The sequence below is a fragment of the Oncorhynchus masou genome, chromosome 13 (assembly GCF_036934945.1).
Source record: "Oncorhynchus masou masou isolate Uvic2021 chromosome 13, UVic_Omas_1.1, whole genome shotgun sequence".
In the NCBI taxonomy this organism is placed as follows: domain Eukaryota; kingdom Metazoa; phylum Chordata; class Actinopteri; order Salmoniformes; family Salmonidae; genus Oncorhynchus; species Oncorhynchus masou.
In genome coordinates this window covers 4,855,736-4,879,638 of record NC_088224.1, presented here as the reverse complement: position 1 = coordinate 4,879,638, position 23,903 = coordinate 4,855,736, and the positions used below count along the sequence as shown (strand labels likewise).

The following is a 23,903-nucleotide window of genomic DNA, read 5'->3' as shown; positions in this document are numbered from 1 at the left end:
CCCCAGAGTGGGTAACCCCCTGGTGGTGTCCCCCAGGTGGTATCCCCCAGAGAGTATCCCCCCAGAGTAGCATCCCCCAGAGAGCATCCCCCCAGGTAGTATTAAGTAGTATCCCCCTGAGTAGTATCCCCCCTGGTAGTATCCCCCAGGTAGCATCCCCCAGGTAGTATGCCCCCAGAGCAGTATCCCCCAGAGTAGTATGCATCCCCCAGAGAATCCCCCAGGTGTCCCCCTGATTATGCATCCCCCCAGGAGTATCCCCCCCCCAGAGTGGTATCCCCCATATCCCCCAGAGAGTATGCATCCCCCAGAGTAGTATCCCCCAGGTGGTATCCCCCTGAGTAGTATCCCCCATAGTATCCCCCAGAGTAGTACCATCCCCCAGGTGGTATCCCCCCCAGAGTAGTGCATCCCCCAGAGTAGCATCCCCCAGAGTAGTATCCCCTGGTGGCATCCCCCCAGAGTGGTATGCATCCCCCCCAGGTGTATGCATCCCCAGAGTGGTATGCATCCCCCCAGAGTAGTATCCCCCCAGAGTAGGTAGCTGAGTGGTATCCCCCAGAGTGGTATCCCCCTGAGTAGTATCCCCCTGTGGTATTCCCCCCAGAGTAGCATCCCCCAGAGTCGTATGCATCCCCCAGGTGGTATGCATCCCCCCAGAGTATGCATCCCCAGGTGTATCCCCCAGAGTGGTATCCCCCAGGTCAGATCCCCCAGGTCGTATCCCCCATCGTATCCCCCCAGAGTCGCATCCCCAGGTCCCCCCAGAGTAGTATGCATCCCCCAGAGTCGTATCCCCCAGAGTCGTGCATCCCCCAGAGTCGCATCCCCCCAGAGTCGTATCCCCCAGGTCGCATCCCCCAGGTCGTATCCCCCAGAGTCGCATCCCCCAGAGTCATCCCCCCCATCCCCCAGAGTGTATCCCCCCAGAGTAGCATCCCCCCAGAGTAGCATCCCCCCCAGAGTAGCATCCCCCCTGAGTAGTATCCCCCCAGGTAGCATCCCCCAGAGTCGTATCCCCCATCCCCCCCTGGTGGTATGCATCCCCCAGGTAGTATGTATCCCCCGTGGTATCCCCCTGCATCCCCCTGAGTGGTATGTATCCCCCCAGTATCCCCCTAGTATGCATCCCCCAGAGTCGTATGCATCCCCCCAGAGTCGTACCCCCCCAGAGTCGTATTCCCCCAGGTCGTATCCCCCTGAGTAGTATCCCCCAGTAGTATCCCCCCCTGAGTAGTATTCCCCCAGAGTAGTATGCATCCCCCCAGAGTAGTATTCCCCCCCTGAGGGACGTCCCCCCAGAGTAGTATTCCCCCCAGAGTAGTATTCCCCCAGAGTAGCATCCCCCCTGAGTAGCATTGGCCCCCCAGAGTAGCATCCCCAGAGTAGTATTCCCCCCCAGAGTAGTATCCCCCTGGTGGTGTCCCCCCTGAGTAGCATGCATCCCCCACAGCATGCATCCCCTGAGTAGTATGCATCCCCCAGAGTAGGCATCCCCCCAGAGTCGTATGCATCCCCCCAGAGTATTGCCCCCCTGAGTCGCATCCCCCTGAGTAGCATCCCCTGAGTCGCATCCCCCTGGGTGGTATCCCCCCCAGAGTCGTACCCCCTGAGTAGAATGCCCCTACGTAGGAGGGCTGTAGCCTGTGCTGTATTAAGGTTGTTGTCTTGCAAAACAATACATTCCAATCCACAGCATCATGGGATTATGAGTTCTTCTCTCTCTGTGTGTTAGATAACACCAGTGTGAGCAGCCTGAGTAATCCTGGTCCTGCTGCCCCACCCACCAAGAGGATCGCCTTCCTGTTTGACTCCACCCTCACCGCTTTCCTCATGATGGGGAACCTCTCTCCAGTACGTCCCCTAACCTCTGAACCCTGACCCCTAACCCCTAACCCTCACCACCTTCCTCATGATTTTTTATTATTATTCTCCAGTGAGTCCTCTGATTCTAACAGTTCTGTGACTTCAATATATCTTTCAAAATCTTCTTTCTGCAAAATGTTTAAAAATGATCACTAATTCCATAGATTATTACTCGACTCTTTTGCAAACATCAGTATTGAAATCTCCTAACAAAATGATTTCCTTCACCAGAGAATCATTACAGTTTGACAACACAATTTCAAGACCTTCATAGAATGCATTCTGATTGGGCGGCTTGTAACACACCCCCAACAAATCGTTTTTTTTTTTTCGTTTTGGGAAAGTACATGTCCAGCCAGACAATCTCCAGATCAGCGATTAAATCCAATCTGACGTTGTATGCAATGTTCGGTGTAACAAAGGCACATATCCCCCCACAGTGCTGATTCTGATCCTTCCTAACAACAGAGTAATTGGGTCACAAACCAGTAAAATACGTAGAGCCTTGTTACTCTCGTTCATGTAGTGTTAGATGTAGTAGTATTAGGGGTATTCATACCCTACCAGGGGACTGGAGCCCCTCTATCCCCTACAGAGGGGTATACATACCCTACCAGGGGACTGGAGCCCCTCTATCCCCTACAGAGGGGTATACATCTCTTACCCTACCAGGGGACTGGAGCCCCTCTATCCCCTACAGAGGGGTATTCATCTCTTACCCTACCAGAGGACTGGCGCCCCTCTATCCCCTACAGAGGGGTATACATACCCTACCAGGGGACTGGAGCCCCTCTATCCCCTACAGAGGGGTACCCTACCATCTCTATCCCCTACAGAGGGGGTATGCCCTACCTACCATCTCTTACCCTCCAGGACTGGAGCCCCTCTATCCCCCTACAGAGGGTATTCATCTCTTACCCTGGGACTGGAGCCCCTCTATCCCCTACAGAGGGGTATTCATCTCTTACCCTACCAAGGGACTGGAGCCCCTCTATCCCCTACAGAGGGGTATTCATCTCTTACCCTACCAGGGGACTGGAGCCCCTCTATCCCCTACAGAGGGGTATACATCTCTTACCCTACCAGGGGACTGGAGCCCCTCTATCCCCTACAGAGGGGTATACATACCCTACCAGGGGACTGGAGCCCCTCTATCCCCTACAGAGGGGTCCCCTACAGCCCCTCTATCCCCTACAGGGGTATTCATCTCTTACCCTACCAGGGGACTGGAGCCCCTCTATCCCCTACAGAGGGGTATTCATCTCTTACCCTACCAGGGGACTGGAGCCCCTCTATCCCCTACAGAGGGGTATTCATCTCTTACCCTACCAGGGGACTGGAGCCCCTCTATCCCCTACAGAGGGGTATTCATCTCTTACCCTACCAGGGGACTGGAGCCCCTCTATCCCCTAAAGAGGGTATTCATCTCTTACCCTATTCATCTCTTACCCTACCAGGGGACTGGAGCCCCTCTTTACATACCCTACAGAGGGATATTCATCTCTTACCCTACCAGGGGACTGGAGCCCCCCTCTATCCCCTACAGGGGGTATTCATCTCTTACCCTACCAGGGGACTGGAGCCCCTCTATCCCTCTACAGAGGGATATTCATACCCTACCAGGGGACTGGAGCCCCTCTATCCCCTACAGAGGGGTATCATCTCTTACCCTACCAGGGGACTGGAGCCCCTCTATCCCCTACAGAGGGGTATTCATACCCTACCAGGGGACTGGAGCCCCTCTATCCCCTACAGAGGGGTATACATACCCTACCAGGGGACTGGAGCCCCTCTATCCCCTACAGAGGGGTATTCATCTCTTACCCTACCAGGGGACTGGAGCCCCTCTATCCCCTACAGAGGGGTATTCATCTCTTACCCTACCAGGACTAAATCAGTCCCTGATTAGATCCCCTACAGAGGGGTATTCATCTCTTACCCACAGGGACTGGTATCCCCTACAGAGGGGTACCCTACCAACTCAGTCCCTGATCTTACCCTACAGGGGGTATACACACCCACAGGGACTGGTGTCCCCCAGGTCTATTCAATACCAGGGGACTGGGCCCTGATTACAGAGGGGAACGATGAAAACCTAGCAGGACTGGGACTACAGAGGGGCTTATCCCCACAAGGTCCAGGGGACTTGAGTTTACAGAGGGGTATTCATCTTTAAACCAGGGGACTGGAGCCTGTTATCCCCACAGATTCATCCTTACCCTACCAGGGACTCAGCCCCTCTATCCCTACAGAGGGGTATCACGTACCCTACCAGGGGACTGGAGCCCCTCTATCCCCCACAGAGGGTACATCTTTACCCTACCAGGGGATGGAGCTGGATCCCCTACAGAGGGGTGTACGTCTTCAGAGGACTGGAGCCCCTCTTTACAGTGAACTAACACCAGGGGCTGGAGCCCCTCTATCCCCTACGGGGTATTCATACCCTACCATGGGACTGGCCCCTCTATCCCTAAAGGGGTACACAGCACACTACCAGGGGACTGGAGCCCCTCTATACACAGGGGTATTCACACCACAGGGACTGGAGCCCCTCTATACACAACACACTCACAGGGACTGAAGCCCCTCTATACAGAACACACTCACAGGGGACTGGAGCCCCTCTATACACAACACACCCTACCAGGGACGTATCCCCACAAGGGGTATTCACTCACAGGGACGCCCCTCTATCCCCACAATTCACACTCACAGGGGACGCCCCTCTATATACACAACACACTACCCACCAGGGACGCCCCTCTATCCCCTACACAATTCACTTACCCACCAGGGGACGCCCCTCTATCCCCACAACACACTCACCAGGGACGAGCCCCTCTATAAACAACACACTCACAGGGACTGGAGCCCCTCTATCCCCACAACATCTCACCCACCAGGGACTGGAGCCCCTCTATACACAAGGGGTACACTACCCTACCAGGGACGTATACACAGAGGTGTATTCACACTCACCAGGGACTGTAGCCCACAACACACTCTACCAGGGACTGGAGCCCCTCTACAGGGACGTATACACACTTACCACAGGGGACTGGAGCCCCTCTATACAGAGGGGTACACTTACTCACCAGGGATGCATACACAATTCACACCCTACCAAGGGACGCCCCTCTATACACAACACACTCACAGGGACGCCCCTCTATACACAACACACTCACAGGGACGCCCTCTATACACAACACACTCACAGACTGGACGTATACACAACACATCTCTCACAGGGACGTATACACAACACACCCTACCAGGGGGGACGTATACACAACACACTCACAGGGACGCCCCTCTATACACAAGGGGTATTCACTTCACAGGGACGTATACACAACACACTCTACCAGGGACTGGAGCCCCTATACAGAGGGGTACACACTCACCAGGGGACTGGAGCCCCTCTATACAGAACACACTCACAGGGACTGGAGCCCCCTCTATACACAACACACTCACAGGGACGTATACACAACACACTCACAGGGACTGGAGCCCCTCTACACAACACACCCTACCAGGGACTGGAGCCCCTCTATCCCCTACAGAGGGGTATACACCTACCAGGGACGTATACACAACAGACACTCTACCATGGGACGTATACACAACACACCCTACCAGGGGACGCCCCTCTATCCCCTACAGAGGGTATTCACACTCACAGGGACTGGAGTATACACAACACACTCACAGGGACTGAGCCCCTCTATCCCCTACAGACATTCACTACCCTACCAGGGGACGCCCCCTATCCACATTCATACCCTCACAGCCCCTCTATCCCCTACAGAGTGGTATGCAACTTACACTACCAGGGACTGGAGCCCCTCTATCCCCTACAACATCTCACTCACAGGGACTGGATACACAACACACTCACTACCAGGGGGACTGGAGCCCCTCTACACAACACACTCACAGGGACGTATACACAACACACTCACAGGGACGTATACACAACACACCCACCAGGGGACGCCCCTCTATACACAAGGGGTGGATTCACTTCACAGGGACGATATCCCCACAACACACTCACCAGGGACGCCCCTCTATACACAACACACCCACAGGGACGCCCCTCTATCCCCTACACAACACACTCACAGGGACGCCCCTCTATCCCCTACAGAGGGGTATTCATCTCTTACCCTACCAGGGACTGGAGCCCCTCTATCCCCTACAGAGGGGTATTCACTTACCCTACCAGGGACGCCCCTACTATCCCCTACAGAGGGGCCCCTCTATCCCCTACACACCCACAGGGACTGGAGCCCCTCTATCCCCTACACAACACACCCACCAGGGGACTGGAGCCCCTCTGTCCCCTACAGAGGGGTATTCATCTCTTACCCTACCAGGGGACTGGAGCCCCTCTATCCCCTACAGAATTCACACCCTACCAGGGGACTGGAGCCCCTCTATACACAACACACTCTACAGGGGGACTACCAGGGAGCCCCTCTATCCCCCCACAGAGGGGTATTCATCTCTTACCCTACCAGGGGGACTGGAGCCCCTCTATCCCCTACAGAGGGGTATATTACCACTATCCCCTACAGAGGGTATCACAGGGGACGCCCCTCTATACACAACACACTCATCCCCAGGGACGTACCAGGGACTGGAGCCCCTCTATCCCCTACACAACACCCTACCATGGGACTGGGCCCCGTATACACAACACACCCACCAGGGACGCCCCTCTATCCCCTACACAGGGTATTCATCTCATACCCTACCAGGGGACTGGAGCCCCTCTATCCCCTACAGAGGGGTATTCATCTCTTACCCTACACAACACACTCACAGGGATATTCATACCCACAGGGGACTGGAGCCCCTCCCCTCTGTCCCCACAGGGATATTCATACCCACCAGTGGACTGGAGCCCCTCTATCCCCTACACACATGCTCTTACCCTACCAGGGACTGGAGCCCCTCTATCCCCTACCCCTACAGGCATGCATACATACCCTACCAGGGGACAGCCACTCCCCTACAGGGACGTATTCATCAGGGACTTACCCACAACACATCCCCTACACAGGGGTATTCATACCCTACCAGGGGACAACCTAAACTCCCACAGGGACGAATCACCCACAAGGTCTAAACAGTCCCTGACAGGGACGAATACCCACCTGGTGTCCCAGGTCTAAACAGGCCCTGATTAGAGGACGTATGAAAACATAGCAGTGGGACTGGCTTCAAGGTCCAGAGTTGAGTTTGAGGGTCCTAAACCATGTCTCTGTTCTCCCCCTCAGAACCTGAAGAGCCATGCGGTCACCACACTGTCACACGAGACCCTGGACAGCTTTCTGATGGAGCTGGATACACAACACATGGCCACCTCAAATACACAACACACTCAGGGACGTATACACAACACACTCACATACACAACACACTCACAGGGACGTATACACAACACACTCACAGGGACGTATACACAACACACTCACAGGGACGTATACACAACACACTCACAGGGACGTATACACAACACACTCACAGGGACGTATACACAACACACTCACAGGGACGTATACACAACACACTCACAGGGACGTATACACAACACACTCACAGGGACGTATACACAACACACTCACAGGGACGTATACAACACACTCACAGGGCATACACAACACACTCACAGGGACGTATACACAACACACTCACAGGGACGTATACACAACACACTCACAGGGACGTATACACAACACACTCACAGGGACGTATACACAACACACTCACAGGGACACTCACAGGGACGTATACACAACACACTCACAGGGACGTATACACAACACACTCACAGGGACGTATACACAACACACTCACAGGGACGTATACACAACACACTCACAGGGACGTATACACAACACACTCACAGGGACGTATACACAACACACTCACAGGGACGTATACACAACACACTCACAGGGACGTATACACAACACACTCACAGGGACGTATACACAACACACTCACAGGGACGTATACACAACACACTCACAGGGACGTATACACAACACACTCACAGGGACGTATACACATACACAACACACTCACAGGGACGTATACACAACACACTCACAGGGACGTATACACAACACACTCACAGGGACGTATACACAACACACTCACAGGGACGTATACACAACACACTCACAGGGACGTATACACACACACTCACAGGGACGTATACACAACACACTCACAGGGACGTATACACAACACACTCACAGGGACGTATACACAACACACTCACAGGGACGTATACACAACACACTCACAGGGACGTATACACAACACACTCACAGGGACGTATACACAACACACTCACAGGGACGTATACACAACACACTCACAGGGACGTATACACAGGCATGCATACACAACACACTCACAGGGACGTATACACAACACACTCACAGGGACGTATACACAACACACTCACAGGGACGTATACACAACACACTCACAGGGACGTATACACAACACACTCACAGGGACGTATACACAACACACTCACAGGGACGTATACACAACACACTCACAGGGACGTATACACAACACACTCACAGGGACGTATACACAACACACTCACAGGGACGACATACACACAACACACTCACAGGGACGTATACACAACACACTCACAGGGACGTATACACAACACACTCACAGGGACGTATACACAACACACTCACAGGGACGTATACACAACACACTCACAGGGACGTATACACAACACACTCACAGGGACGTCACAACACACTACACAACACACTCACAGGGACGTATACACAACACACTCACAGGGACGTATACACAACACACTCACAGGGACGTATACACAGCCATGCACACACAACACACTCACAGGGACGTATACACAACACACTCACAGGGACGTATACACAACACACTCACAGGGACGTATACACAACACACTCACAGGGACGTATACACAACACACTCACAGGGACGTATACACAACACACTCACAGGGACAACACACTATACACAACACACTCACAGGGACGTATACACAACACACTCACAGGGACGTATACACAACACACTCACAGGGACGTATACACAACACACTCACAGGGACGACATACACAACACACTCACAGGGACGTATACACAACACACTCACAGGGACGTATACACAACACACTCACAGGGACGTATACACAACACACTCACAGGGACGTATACACAACACACTCACAGGGACGTATACACAACACACTCACAGGGACGTATACACAACACACTCACAGGGACGCATACACAACACACTCACAGGGACGTATACACAACACACTCACAGGGACGTATACACAACACACTCACAGGGACGTATACACAACACACTCACAGGGACGTATACACAACACACTCACAGGGACGTATACACAACACACTCACAGGGATGTATACACAACACACTCACAGGACGTATACACAACACACTATACACAACACACTCACAGGGACGTATACACAACACACTCACAGGGACGTATACACAACACACTCACAGGGACGTATACACAACACACTCACAGGGACGTATACACAACACACTCACAGGGACGTATACACAACACACTCACAGGGACGTATACACAACACACTCACAGGGACGCATACACAACACACTCACAGGGACGTATACACAACACACTCACAGGGACGTATACACAACACACTCACAGGGACGTATACACAACACACTCACAGGGACGTATACACAACACACTCACAGGGACGTATACACAACACACTCACAGGGACGTATACACAACACACTCACAGGGACGTATACACAACACACTCACAGGGACGTATACACAACACACTCACAGGGACGTATACACAACACACTCACAGGGACGTATACACAACACACTCACAGGGACGTATACACAACACACTCACAGGGACGTATACACAACACACTCACAGGGACGTATACACAACACACTCACAGGGACGTATACACAACACACTCACAGGGACGTATACACAACACACTCACAGGGACGTATACACAACACACTCACAGGGACGCATACACAACACACTCACAGGGACGTATACACAACACACTCACAGGGACGTATACACAACACACTCACAGGGACGTATACACAACACACTCACAGGGACGTATACACAACACACTCACAGGGACGTATACACAACACACTCACAGGGACGTATACACACACACACGTATACACAACACACTCACAGGGACGTATACACAACACACTCACAGGGACGTATACACAACACACTCACAGGGACATACACAACACACTCACAGGGACGTATACACAACACACTCACAGGGACGTATACACAACACACTCACAGGGACGTATACACAACACACTCACAGGGACGTATACACAACACACTCACAGGGACGTATACACAACACACTCACGTATACACAACACACTACTCACAGGGACGTATACACAACACACTCACAGGGACGTATACACAACACACTCACAGGGACGTATACACAACACACTCACAGGGACGTATACACAACACACTCACAGGGACGTATACACAACACACTCACAGGGACGTATACACAACACACTCACAGGGACGTATACACAACACACTCACAGGGACGTATACACAACACACTCACAGGGACGTATACACAACACACTCACAGGGACGTATACACAACACACTCACAGGGACGTATACACAACACACTCACAGGGACGTATACACAACACACTCACAGGGACGCATACACAACACACTCACAGGGACGTATACACAACACACTCACAGGGACGTATACACAACACACTCACAGGGACGTATACACAACACACTCACAGGGACGTATACACAACACACTCACAGGGACGTATACACAACACACTCACAGGGACGTATACACAACACACTCACAGGGATGCATACACAACACACTCACAGGGACGCATACACAACACACTCACAGGCATGCATACACAACACACTCACAGGGACGTATACACAGGCATGCATACACAACACACTCACAGGGACGTATACACAACACACTCACAGGGACGTATACACAACACACTCACAGGCATGCATACACAACACACTCACAGGGACGCATACACAACACACTCACAGGGACGTATACACAACACACTCACAGGGACGTATACACAACACACTGCGTATACACAACACACTCACAGGGACGTATACACAACACACTCACAGGGACGTATACACAACACACTCACAGGGACGTATACACAACACACTCACAGGGACGTATACACAACACACTCACAGGGACGTATACACAACACACTCACAGGGACGTATACACAACACACTCACAGGGACGTATACACAACACACTCACAGGGACGTATACACAACACACTCACAGGGACGTATACACAACACACTCACAGGGACGTATACACAACACACTCACAGGGACGTATACACAACACACTCACAGGGACGTATACACAACACACTCACAGGGACGCATACACAACACACTCACAGGGACGTATACACAACACACTGCGTATACACAACACACTCACAGGGACGTATACACAACACACTCACAGGCATGCATACACAACACACTCACAGGGACGTATACACAACACACTCACAGGGACGTATACACAACACACTCACAGGGGACGCATGCATACACAACACACTCACAGGGACGTATACACAACACACTCACAGGGACGCATACACAACACACTCACAGGCATGCATACACAACACACTCACAGGGACGCATACACAACACACTCACAGGATGTACACAACACACTCACAGGGACGTATACACAGGCATGCATACACAACACACTCACAGGGACGTATACACAACACACTCACAGGGACGTATACACAACACACTCACAGGGACGTATACACAACACACTCACAGGGACGTATACACAACACACTCACAGGGACGTATACACAACACACTCACAGGCATGCATACACAACACACTCACAGGGACGTATACACAACACACTCACAGGGACGTATACACAACACACTCACAGGGACGCATACACAACACACTCACAGGGACGTATACACAACACACTCACAGGGACGTATACACAACACACTCACAGGGACGTATACACAACACACTCACAGGCATGCATACACAACACACTCACAGGGACGTATACACAGGCATGCATACACAACACACTCACAGGGACGTATACACAGGCATGCATACACAACACACTCACAGGGACGTATACACAACACACTCACAGGGACGTATACACAACACACTCACAGGGACGTATACACAACACACTCACAGGGACGTATACACAACACACTCACAGGAACGCATACACAACACACTCACAGGCATGCATACACAACACACTCACAGGGACGTATACACAACACACTCACAGGGACGTATACACAACACACTCACAGGCATGCATACACAACACACTCACAGGGACGTATACACAACACACTCACAGGAACGCATACACAACACACTCACAGGCATGCATACACAACACACTCACAGGACGTATACACAACACACTCACAGGGGACAGGGTATACACAACACACTCACAGGCATGCATACACAACACACTCACAGGGACGTATACACAACACACTCACAGGGACGTATACACAACACACTCACAGGCATGCATACACAACACACTCACAGGGACGTATACACAACACACTCACAGGGACGTATACACAACACACTCACAGGGACGTATACACAACACACTCACAGGGACGTATACACAACACACTCACAGGGACGTATACACAACACACTCACAGGGACGTATACACAACACACTCACAGGGACGTATACACAACACACTCACAGGGACGTATACACAACACACTCACAGGGACGTATACACAACACACTCACAGGGACGTATACACAACACACTCACAGGGACGTATACACAACACACTCACAGGGACGTATACACAACACACTCACAGGGACGTATACACAACACACTCACAGGGACGTATACACAACACACTCACAGGGACGTATACACAACACACTCACAGGGACGCATACACAACACACTCACAGGGACGCATACACAACACACTCACAGGAACGCATACACAACACACTCACAGGGACGTATACACAACACACTCACAGGGACGTATACACAACACACTCACAGGGACGTATACACAGGCACGTATACACAACACACTCACAGGCATGCATACACAACACACTCACAGGGACGCATACACAACACACTCACAGGCATGCATACACAACACACTCACAGGGACGTATACACAGGCATGCATACACAACACACTCACAGGGACGTATACACAACACACTCACAGGGACGTATACACAACACACTCACAGGGACGTATACACAACACACTCACAGGGACGTATACACAACACACTCACAGGCATGCATACACAACACACTCACAGGGACACACTCACAGGCATGCATACACAACACACTCACAGGGACGTATACACAACACACTCACAGGGACGTATACACAACACACTCACAGGGACGTATACACAACACACTCACAGGGACGTATACACAGGCATGCATACACAACACACTCACAGGCATGCATACACAACACACTCACAGGGACGTATACACAACACACTCACAGGGACGTATACACAACACACTCACAGGGACGTATACACAACACACTCACAGGGACGTATACACAACACACTCACAGGGACGCATACACAACACACTCACAGGGATGTATACACAACACACTCACAGGGACGTATACACAACACACTCACAGGGACGTATACACAACACACTCACAGGGACGTATACACAACACACTCACAGGGACGTATACACAACACACTCACAGGGACGTATACACAACACACTCACAGGGACGTATACACAACACACTCACAGGCATGCATACACAACACACTCACACACAACACACTCACAGGGACGTATACACAAACACACTCACAGGGCATGCATACACAACACACTCACAGGGCATGCATACACAACACACTCACAGGGACGTATACACAACACACTCACAGGCATGCATACACAACACACTCACAGGCATGCATACACAACACACTCACAGGGACGTATACACAACACACTCACAGGGATACACAACACACTCACAGGGACACACAACACACTCAGGCATGCATACACAACACACTCACAGGGACGTATACACAACACACTCACAGGGACGTATACACAACACACTCACAGGCATGCATACACAACACACTCACAGGGACGTATACACAACACACAACACACTCACAGGGACGTATACACAACACACTCACAGGCATGCATACACAACACACTCACAGGGACGCATACACAACACACTCACAGGCATGCATACACAACACACTCACAGGCATGCATACACAACACACTCACAGGGACGTATACACAACACACTCACAGGGACGTATACACAACACACTCACAGGGACGTATACACAACACACTCACAGGGACGTATACACAACACACTCACAGGGACGTATACACAACACACTCACAGGGACGTATACACAACACACTCACAGGGACGTATACACAACACACTCACAGGGACGTATACACAGGCATGCATACACAACACACTCACAGGCATGCATACACAACACACTCACAGGCATGCATACACAACACACTCACAGGCATGCATACACAACACACTCACAGGGACGTATACACAACACACTCACAGGGACGTATACACAGGCATGCATACACAACACACTCACAGGGACGTATCACAGGCATGCACAACACACTCACAGGGACGTATACACAACACACTCACAGGGACGTATACACAGGCATGCAACACACTCACAGGGACGTATACACAGGCATGCATACACAACACACTCACAGGTATACACAACACACTCACAGGGCATACACAACACACTCACAGGCATGCATACACAACACACTCACACATGCATACACAACACAGGGACGTATACACAACACACTCACAGGCATGCATACACAACACACTCACAGGAACGCATACACAACACACTCACAGGCATGCATACACAACACACTCACAGGCATGCATACACAACACACTCACAGGGACGTATACACAACACACTCACAGGCATGCATACACAACACACTCACAGGCATGCATACACAACACACTCACAGGGACGTATACACAACACACTCACAGGCATGCATACACAACACACTCACAGGCATGCATACACAACACACTCACAGGCATGCATACACAACACACTCACAGGCATGCATACACAACACACTCACAGGGACGTATACACAACACACTCACAGGCATGCATACACAACACACTCACAGGCATGCATACACAGGAGGGCGAGGACCAGAGTTATTTTGACCATGTTACTAACCCCTCTCTCTCTCCTCCCTCAGGTAGAGAGCACGGCGGAGGGCGAGGCCCAGAGTTATTTTGACCATGTTACTAACCCCTCTCTCTCTCCTCCCTCAGGTAGAGAGCACGGCGGAGGGCGAGGCCCAGAGTTATTTTGACCATGTTACTAACCCCTCTCTCTCTCCTCCCTCAGGTAGAGAGCACAGCGGAGGGCGAGGCCCAGAGTTATTTTGACCATGTTACTAACCCCTCTCTCTCTCCTCCCTCAGGTAGAGAGCACAGCGGAGGGCGAGGCCCAGAGTTATTTTGACCATGTTACTAACCCCTCTCTCTCTCCTCCCTCAGGTAGAGAGCACAGCGGAGGGCGAGGCCCAGAGTTATTTTGACCATGTTACTAACCCCTCTCTCTCTCCTCCCTCAGGTAGAGAGCACGGCGGAGGGCGAGGCCCAGAGTTATTTTGACCATGTTACTAACCCCTCTCTGTCTGTTTCTCTCTCCTCCCTCAGGTAGAGAGCACGGCGGAGGGCGAGGCCCAGAGTTATTTTGACCATGTTACTAACCCCTCTCTCTCTCCTCCCTCAGGTAGAGAGCACAGCGGAGGGCGAGGCCCAGAGTTATTTTGACCATGTTACTAACCCCTCTCTCTCTCCTCCCTCAGGTAGAGAGCACGGCGGAGGGCGAGGCCCAGAGTTATTTTGACCATGTTACTAACCCCTCTCTCTCTCCTCCCTCAGGTAGAGAGCACGGCGGAGGGCGAGGCCCAGAGTTATTTTGACCATGTTACTAACCCCTCTCTCTCTCCTCCCTCAGGTAGAGAGCACGGCGGAGGGCGAGGCCCAGAGTTATTTTGACCATGTTACTAACCCCTCTCTCTCTCCTCCCTCAGGTAGAGAGCACAGCGGAGGGCGAGGCCCAGAGTTATTTTGACCATGTTACTAACCCCCCCTCTCTCCTCCCTCAGGTAGAGAGCACAGCGGAGGGCGAGGCCCAGAGTTATTTTGACCATGTTACTAACCCCTCTCTCTCCTCCCTCAGGTAGAGAGCACAGCGGAGGGCGAGGCCCAGAGTTATTTTGACCATGTTACTAACCCCTCTCTCTCTCCTCCCTCAGGTAGAGAGCACGGCGGAGGGCGAGGCCCAGAGGTATTTTGACCATGTTACTAACCCCTCTCTGTCTGTTTCTCTCTCCTCCCTCAGGTAGAGAGCACGGCGGAGGGCGAGGCCCAGAGGTATTTTGACCATGTTACTAACCCCTCTCTGTCTGTCTCTCTCCTCCATCAGGTAGAGAGCACGGCGGAGGGCGAGGCCCAGAGGTATTTTGCCCATGCTACTAACCCCTCTCTGTCTCTCTCTCTCCTCCCTCAGGTAGAGAGCACGGCGGAGGGCGAGGCCCAGAGTTATTTTGACCATGTTACTAACCCCTCTCTCTCTCCTCCCTCAGGTAGAGAGCACAGCGGAGGGCGAGGCCCAGAGTTATTTTGACCATGTTACTAACCCCTCTCTCTCTCCTCCCTCAGGTAGAGAGCACAGCGGAGGGCGAGGCCCAGAGTTATTTTGACCATGTTACTAACCCCTCTCTCTCTCCTCCCTCAGGTAGAGAGCACGGCGGAGGGCGAGGCCCAGAGGTATTTTGACCATGTTACTAACCCCTCTCTGTCTCTCTCTCCCCCTCCCTCCCTCAGGTAGAGAGCACGGCGGAGGGCGAGGCCCAGAGGTATTTTGACCATGTTACTAACCCCTCTCTGTCTGTCTCTCTCTCTCCTCCCTCAGGTAGAGAGCACGGCGGAGGGCGAGGCCCAGAGGTATTTTGCCCATGCTACTAACCCCTCTCTGTCTCTCTCTCTCCTCCATCAGGTAGAGAGCACGGCGGAGGGCGAGGCCCAGAGGTATTTTGCCCATGCTACTAACCCCTCTCTGTCTCTCTCTCTCCTCCCTCAGGTAGAGAGCACGGCGGAGGGCGAGGCCCAGAGGTATTTTGCCCATGCTACTAACCCCTCTCTGTCTCTCTCTCTCCTCCCTCAGGTAGAGAGCACGGCGGAGGGCGAGGCCCAGAGGTATTTTGACCATGTTACTAACCCCTCTCTGTCTCTCTCTCCTGCCTCAGGTAGAGAGCACGGCGGAGGGCGAGGCCCAGAGGTATTTTGCCCATGCTACTAACCCCTCTCTCTCTCTCTCTCTCTCCTGCCTCAGGTAGAGAGCACGGCGGAGGGCGAGGCCCAGAGGTATTTTGCCCATGCTACTAACCCCTCTCTGTCTCTCTCTCTCCTCCATCAGGTAGAGAGCACGGCGGAGGGCGAGGCCCAGAGGTATTTTGACCATGTTACTAACCCCTCTCTGTCTCTCTCTCTCCTCCATCAGGTAGAGAGCACGGCGGAGGGCGAGGCCCAGAGGTATTTTGACCATGTTACTAACCCCTCTCTCTCTCCTCCATCAGGTAGAGAGCACGGCGGAGGGCGAGGCCCAGAGGTATTTTGACCACGCTCTGACCCTCAGGAACACCATCCTGTTTCTCCGCTACAACAAGGAACTAACCACCGACCAGGGCCCAGACCTGCCTAACAACGGTAACTAACAACACAGCTTATACCCTTGTTCTTTAGTTAGGAAGAAATAACTCTTGTTATTAAAAGTAGTTGGAATTATAAATGAAAGTTGTAGTTAAAAGTTGTGAGATATTGATATTCAGTGTGCAAGTAATTAGTAGCGTTAACATGTAAGTAGTTAGTAGATTTAACATGTTAGTAGATTTAACATGTAATTAGTTAGTAGCTTTAACAGCCTGTCTGTAAGTGGTTAGAGCTTTAACATCCTATCGAAGTGTTGTTTTGGTTTTAGTGTTTTTGGTGGTGCTTCTTGTTTTAGGGCAGGGGTGTCAAAGTCAAATGGACGGAGGGCCAAATAAAAAATTTAGCTACAAGCCGAGGGCCGGACTGTTCGAATGTTCATTGAAAAATTTTTAAATGACGCATATAGTCTAGTGAACCTAATTGAACCTACTGAAAACCTAACAAATATATTCCAATATGATCAGATAAATAAAGCAATATTTTCTTATGGCTCTGTCAGTAATCTTTAATTTTCAACAGACACAAAAGACAAATTTCCTTTATATAAAAATCCCCATAACATGAACATTAAATGAAAGAAACCGGTATTCAAGGCACCATCAGTAGCCTATATTTTCTATTTTAGCAAAAGTGGGCTAAATTTACTTCAAAGAAAAAAAAAAAACAATAATAGCAATTTTCTATCATCCACTCAACTGAAATATTTTTAAAATATAATTGGATTGAAATACAATAAAATAAAGTGCAAAAATCTATTAATCAAAAACAACACTTTGTTTAAGGAGAAGTAACATGCAGTGAAAACAAATATTAAACTTTAACTTTTAAACTTGAACTGAGTAAAAACTCTAAATATGTGATTGCACAGTAATGTTCACTTGTTTGAGGTTGAGGGTGATACTTGGTGGTGTCCCATCTTTTCCACAAGTTCATCAATGTTCGGGGTAAGGCTCTGAGCTGAGGAAATCCTCAGAATTGAGTGGAGGTGTTCAGCAGTAAGTCGACTTCTGTGTGATGTTTTGTTCAGGTTCATCAAAGAAAAAAGTTGTTCACACAGGTATGTGCTGCCAAACATAGACAACGTTTGAGCAGCCTGGATGCGCAGCTGGGGCATTGTGTCGGGGAGGAAACGGGCGAACTCCGCAGCACCCACTGCCGCATATTTTGCCCTCAGTGCATCATTGCATTGGAGGTCAATCAACTCCATTTGGAGGTTTGGTGGTGAGCTTTCCACGTCAACAGCAAATGGGTTACCGAGCAGTTCCAACCTGCTTTTTTGTGCTTCAAAGTCAGCAAATCGGCGTCGAAAGTCAGCGGCAAGCATACCTATTTTATCAGCCAACTGTGCGCTCGGGAACGCACTGGTAGAGAGCTTCTCTTTCATGGTCTGGCAGCTGGGAAAGTGGCTCAAATTTTCTTTCCGCATCTGCGTCTCCCACAGAGTCAGTTTGGTTTTAAATGCCTTCACTGTACTGTACATATCAGAGATGACATGATCCCGACCCTGCAGCTGCAAGTTCATTGCATTCAGATGACTCGTAATGTCACACAGAAAAGCCATTTCACACAGAAACATTTAGTCTCGGAGTTGTGTTGTGTCTTTCCCTTTGCTGTCCAAGAACAGACAAATCTCCTCACGAAGCTCGAAACATCTTTGAAGCACCTTTCCCTGGCTTAGCCATCGCACCTCTGTGTGATAAGGCAAATCACCATGCTCCGTTTCTAACTCCGTCAGAAATGCCTTGAACTGGCGGTGATTCAAACCTTTGGCTCTGATAAAGTTAACTGTGCGCGTGATGATGCTCATTACATGCTCCATTTTCAAGGCTTTACCGCACAACGCTTCCTGGTGTATGATACAATGATAAGCTGTCAGCTCACCTGTCGCGTTTTCCTCTTGCATCTTTTCCCGTATCTTCGCCACCAGTCCGCTCCTGTGTCCACACATCGCAGGTGCTCCGTCGGTTGTCAAACCCACGAGTTTTTCCCAAGGCAGCTCCATCTCATTTACACATCTTGACACCTCTTCATACAAATCATGCCCCGTAGTTGTGCCATGCATAGGACGTAAAGCCAAAAACTCCTCTGTCACGCTTAGGCTGGAGTCCACTCCGCGGATGAAAATTGACAACTGGGCAATGTCAGAAATGTCGGTGCTCTCATCCACAGCCAAGGAATATGCAATGAAATCTTTTCCCTTTTTCACAAGCTGCTCTTTTAGATTGATGGACAACTGGTCTACTCTCTCGGCAATGGTGTTTCTGCTCAGACTCACATTTAAAAAGAGTTGCCTTTTTTCTGGGCAAACTTCGTCACAAACTTTAATCATGCAGTTTTTGATGAAATCCCCCTCCGTAAATGGCCGGGCTGATTTAGCGATCTCTTCTGCCAAAATAAAACTGGCCTTGACAGCAGCCTGGCCTTGTGATTTGGCTTTTTTGAACAGAGCCTGTCGAGATTTGAGGCCTCGTTTTAATTCCTCTGCCTTTTGTAGCCTTTGTTCCATGTCCATATTCTTGTTTTTGTCCGCGTGTTTCGTTTCATAATGTCGTCTCAGATTATACTCTTTCAGTACCGCCACACTTTCTCCACACAGAAGACACACAGGTTTTCCAGCTACCTCCGTGAACATATACTCCGACTCCCACCTTGTTTGAAACCCCCGGTTCTCAGTGTCCACCTTCCGTTTTGCCATTTTTGATGGGTATCTGAAAGTTAATTTTACTGTGATGCTGACGACTGCTGTGCCAATAAATATTGAAATGAAGCAGCCTACTGCTCGGTGCGTCACCGTTGCATTGTGGGAAATGTAGTATTGGTGCGTGTAAAAGATCTGCGGGCTGCCGGCTTGCTGCGGTCTGCGGGCCAGTTCTAATAATAAATCAAGATCATCCCAGGGGCCGTAAAAAACCTTCTCGCGGGCCGGATGTGGCCCGCGGGCCTTGACTCTGACATATGTGTTTTAGGGGTTTGGGTGCTTCTTGTTTTAGGGGTTTGGGTGCTTCTTGTTTTAGGGGTTTGGGTGCTTCTTGTTTTAGGGGTTTGGGTGCTTCTTGTTTTAGGGGTTTGGGTGCTTCTTGTTTTAGGGGTTTGGGTGCTTTCATCAAGTAAAGTTTTTTCACATTCAGTTATTGTGACGGTTTCTATTTTGGTCTGTGTAAATTAAATTATTGTGCCAACAGAACTGAACTGAGAGTATAAGACCCAAATGAGATGCAAACAAACACACACTCTGAATTCAGAAGGAACGTAGAGACACACTCTGAATTCAGAAGGAACGTAGAGACACACTCTGAATTCAGAAGGAACGTAGAGACACACTCTGAATTCAGAAGGAACGTAGAGACACACACTCTGAATTCAGAAGGAACGTAGAGACACACACTGAATTCAGAAGGAACGTAGAGACACACACTCTGAATTCAGAAGGAACGTAGAGACACACTCTGAATTCAGAAGGAACGTAGAGACACACTCTGAATTCAGAAGGAACGTAGAGACACACTCTGAATTCAGAAGGAACGTAGAGACACACACTCTGAATTCAGAAGGAACGTAGAGACACACTCTGAATTCAGAAGGAACGTAGAGACACACTCTGAATTCAGAAGGAACGTAGAGACACACACTGAATTCAGAAGGAACGTAGAGACACACTCTGAATTCAGAAGGAACGTAGAGACACACTCTGAATTCAGAAGGAACGTAGAGACACACTCTGAATTCAGAAGGAACGTAGAGACACACTCTGAATTCAGAAGGAACGTAGAGACACACTCTGAATTCAGAAGGAACGTAGAGACACCCTCTCCTCAGTCCCCATCCACCCTCTCCTCAGTCCCCATCCACCCTCTCCTCGGTCCCCATTCCCCCTCTCCTCAGTCCCCATCCAACCTCTCCTCGGTCCCCACCCAACCTCTCCTTGGTCCCCACCCAACCTCTCCTCGGTCCCCATCCACCCTCTCCTCAGTCCCCATCCACCCTCTCCTCAGTCCCCATCCACCCGCTCCTCGGTCCCCATCCACCCTCTCCTCGGTCCCCATCCACCCGCTCCTCGGTCCCCATCCACCCTCTCCTCGGTCCGTCCCCATCCACCCTCTCCTCGGTCCCCATCCACCCTCTCCTCGGTCCCCATCCACCCTCTCCTCGGGCCCCATCCACCCTCTCCTCGGTCCCCATCCACCCTCTCCTCAGTCCGTCCCCAACCACCCTCTCCTCGGGCCCCATCCACCCTCTCCTCGGTCCCCATCCACCCTCTCCTCGGTCCCCATCCACCCTCTCCTCAGTCCGTCCCCATCCACCCTCTCCTCGGGCCCCATCCACCCTCTCCTCGGTCCCCATCCACCCCTCCTCGGTCCCCATCCACCCTCTCCTCAGTCCGTCCCCAACCACCCTCTCCTCGGGCCCCATCCACCCTCTCCTCGGTCCCCATCCACCCTCTCCTCGGGCCCCATCCACCCTCTCCTCGGTCCCCATCCACCCTCTCCTCGGTCCCCATCCACCCTCTCCTCGGTCCCCATCCACCCCTCTCCTCGGTCCCCATCCACCTCTCCTCGGTCCCCATCCACCCGCTCCTCGGTCCCCATCCACCCTCTCCTCAGTCGGTCCCCATCCACCCTCTCCTCGGTCCCCATCCACCCTCTCCTCGGTCCCCATCCACCCTCTCCTCGGGCCCCATCCACCCTCTCCTCGGTCCCCACCCAACCTCTCCTCGGTCCCCACCCAACCTCTCCTCGGTCCGTCCCCATCCACCCTCTCCTCGGTCCCCATCCGCCCTCTCCTCGGTCCCCATCCGCCCTCTCCTCGGTCCCCATCCACCCTCTCCTCGGTCCCCATCCACCCTCTCCTCGGTCCCCACCCAACCTCTCCTCGGTCCCCACCCAACCTCTCCTCGGTCCCCATCCACCCTCTCCTCGGTCCCCATTCCCCCTCTCCTCGGTCCCCATCCACCCGCTCCTCGGTCCCCATCCACCCTCTCCTCGGTCCGTCCCCATCCACCCTCTCCTCAGTCCGTCCCCATCCACCCTCTCCTCAGTCCGTCCCCATCCACCCTCTCCTCGGGCCCCATCCACCCTCTCCTCGGTCCCCATCCACCCTCTCCTCGGTCCCCATCCACCTCTCCTCAGTCCGTCCCCATCCACCCTCTCCTCGGGCCCCATCCACCCTCTCTCGGTCCCCATCCACCCTCTCTCGGGCCCCATCCACCCTCTCCTCGGTCCCCATCCACCTCTCCTCGGGCCCCATCCACCCTCTCCTCGGTCCCCATCCACCCTCTCCTCGGTCCCCATCCACCCTCTCCTCGGTCCCCATCCACCCTCTCCTCGGGCCCCATCCACCCTCTCTCCTCGGGCCCCATCCACCCTCTCCTCGGGCCCCATCCACCCTCTCCTCGGGCCCCATCCACCCTCTCCTCGGTCCCCATCCACCTCTCCTCGGTCCCCATCCACCCTCTCCTCGGTCCCCATCCACCCTCTCCTCGGTCCCCATCCACCCTCTCCTCGGTCCCCATCCACCCTCTCCTCGGTCCCCATCCACCCTCTCCTCGGTCCCCATCCACCCGCTACTCGGTCCCCATCCACCCTCTCCTCGGTCCGTCCCCATCCACCCTCTCCTCGGTCCGTCCCCATCCACCCTCTCCTCGGTCCCCATCCACCCTCTCCTCGGTCCCCATCCACCCTCTCCTCAGTCCGTCCCCATCCACCCTCTCCTCGGGCCCCATCCACCCTCTCCTCGGTCCCCATCCACCCTCTCCTCGGTCCCCATCCACCCTCTCCTCATTCCCCATCCACCCTCTCCTCGGTCCCCATCCACCCTCTCCTCGGTCCCCATCCACCCTCTCCTCGGTCCCCACCCACCCTCTCCTCGGTCCCCACCCAACCTCTCCTCGGTCCCCACCCAACCTCTCCTCGGTCCCCACCCAACCT

General features: G+C 52.1%; 1 protein-coding gene across 1 annotated transcript in view; it reads left to right on the top strand.

Annotated features, from left to right (window-relative positions):
• The window catches only part of LOC135551664 (protein FAM91A1), a 117,982-nt gene that overhangs the window by 71,496 nt on the left and 22,583 nt on the right, over positions 1-23,903 (top strand). Inside the window, exons 13-15 of the mRNA XM_064982842.1 lie at positions 1,736-1,854; positions 7,158-7,227; positions 17,845-17,976. Coding sequence (XP_064838914.1) covers positions 1,736-1,854; positions 7,158-7,227; positions 17,845-17,976 — 321 coding nt within the window. The remainder of the gene's footprint in view (positions 1-1,735; positions 1,855-7,157; positions 7,228-17,844; positions 17,977-23,903) is intronic.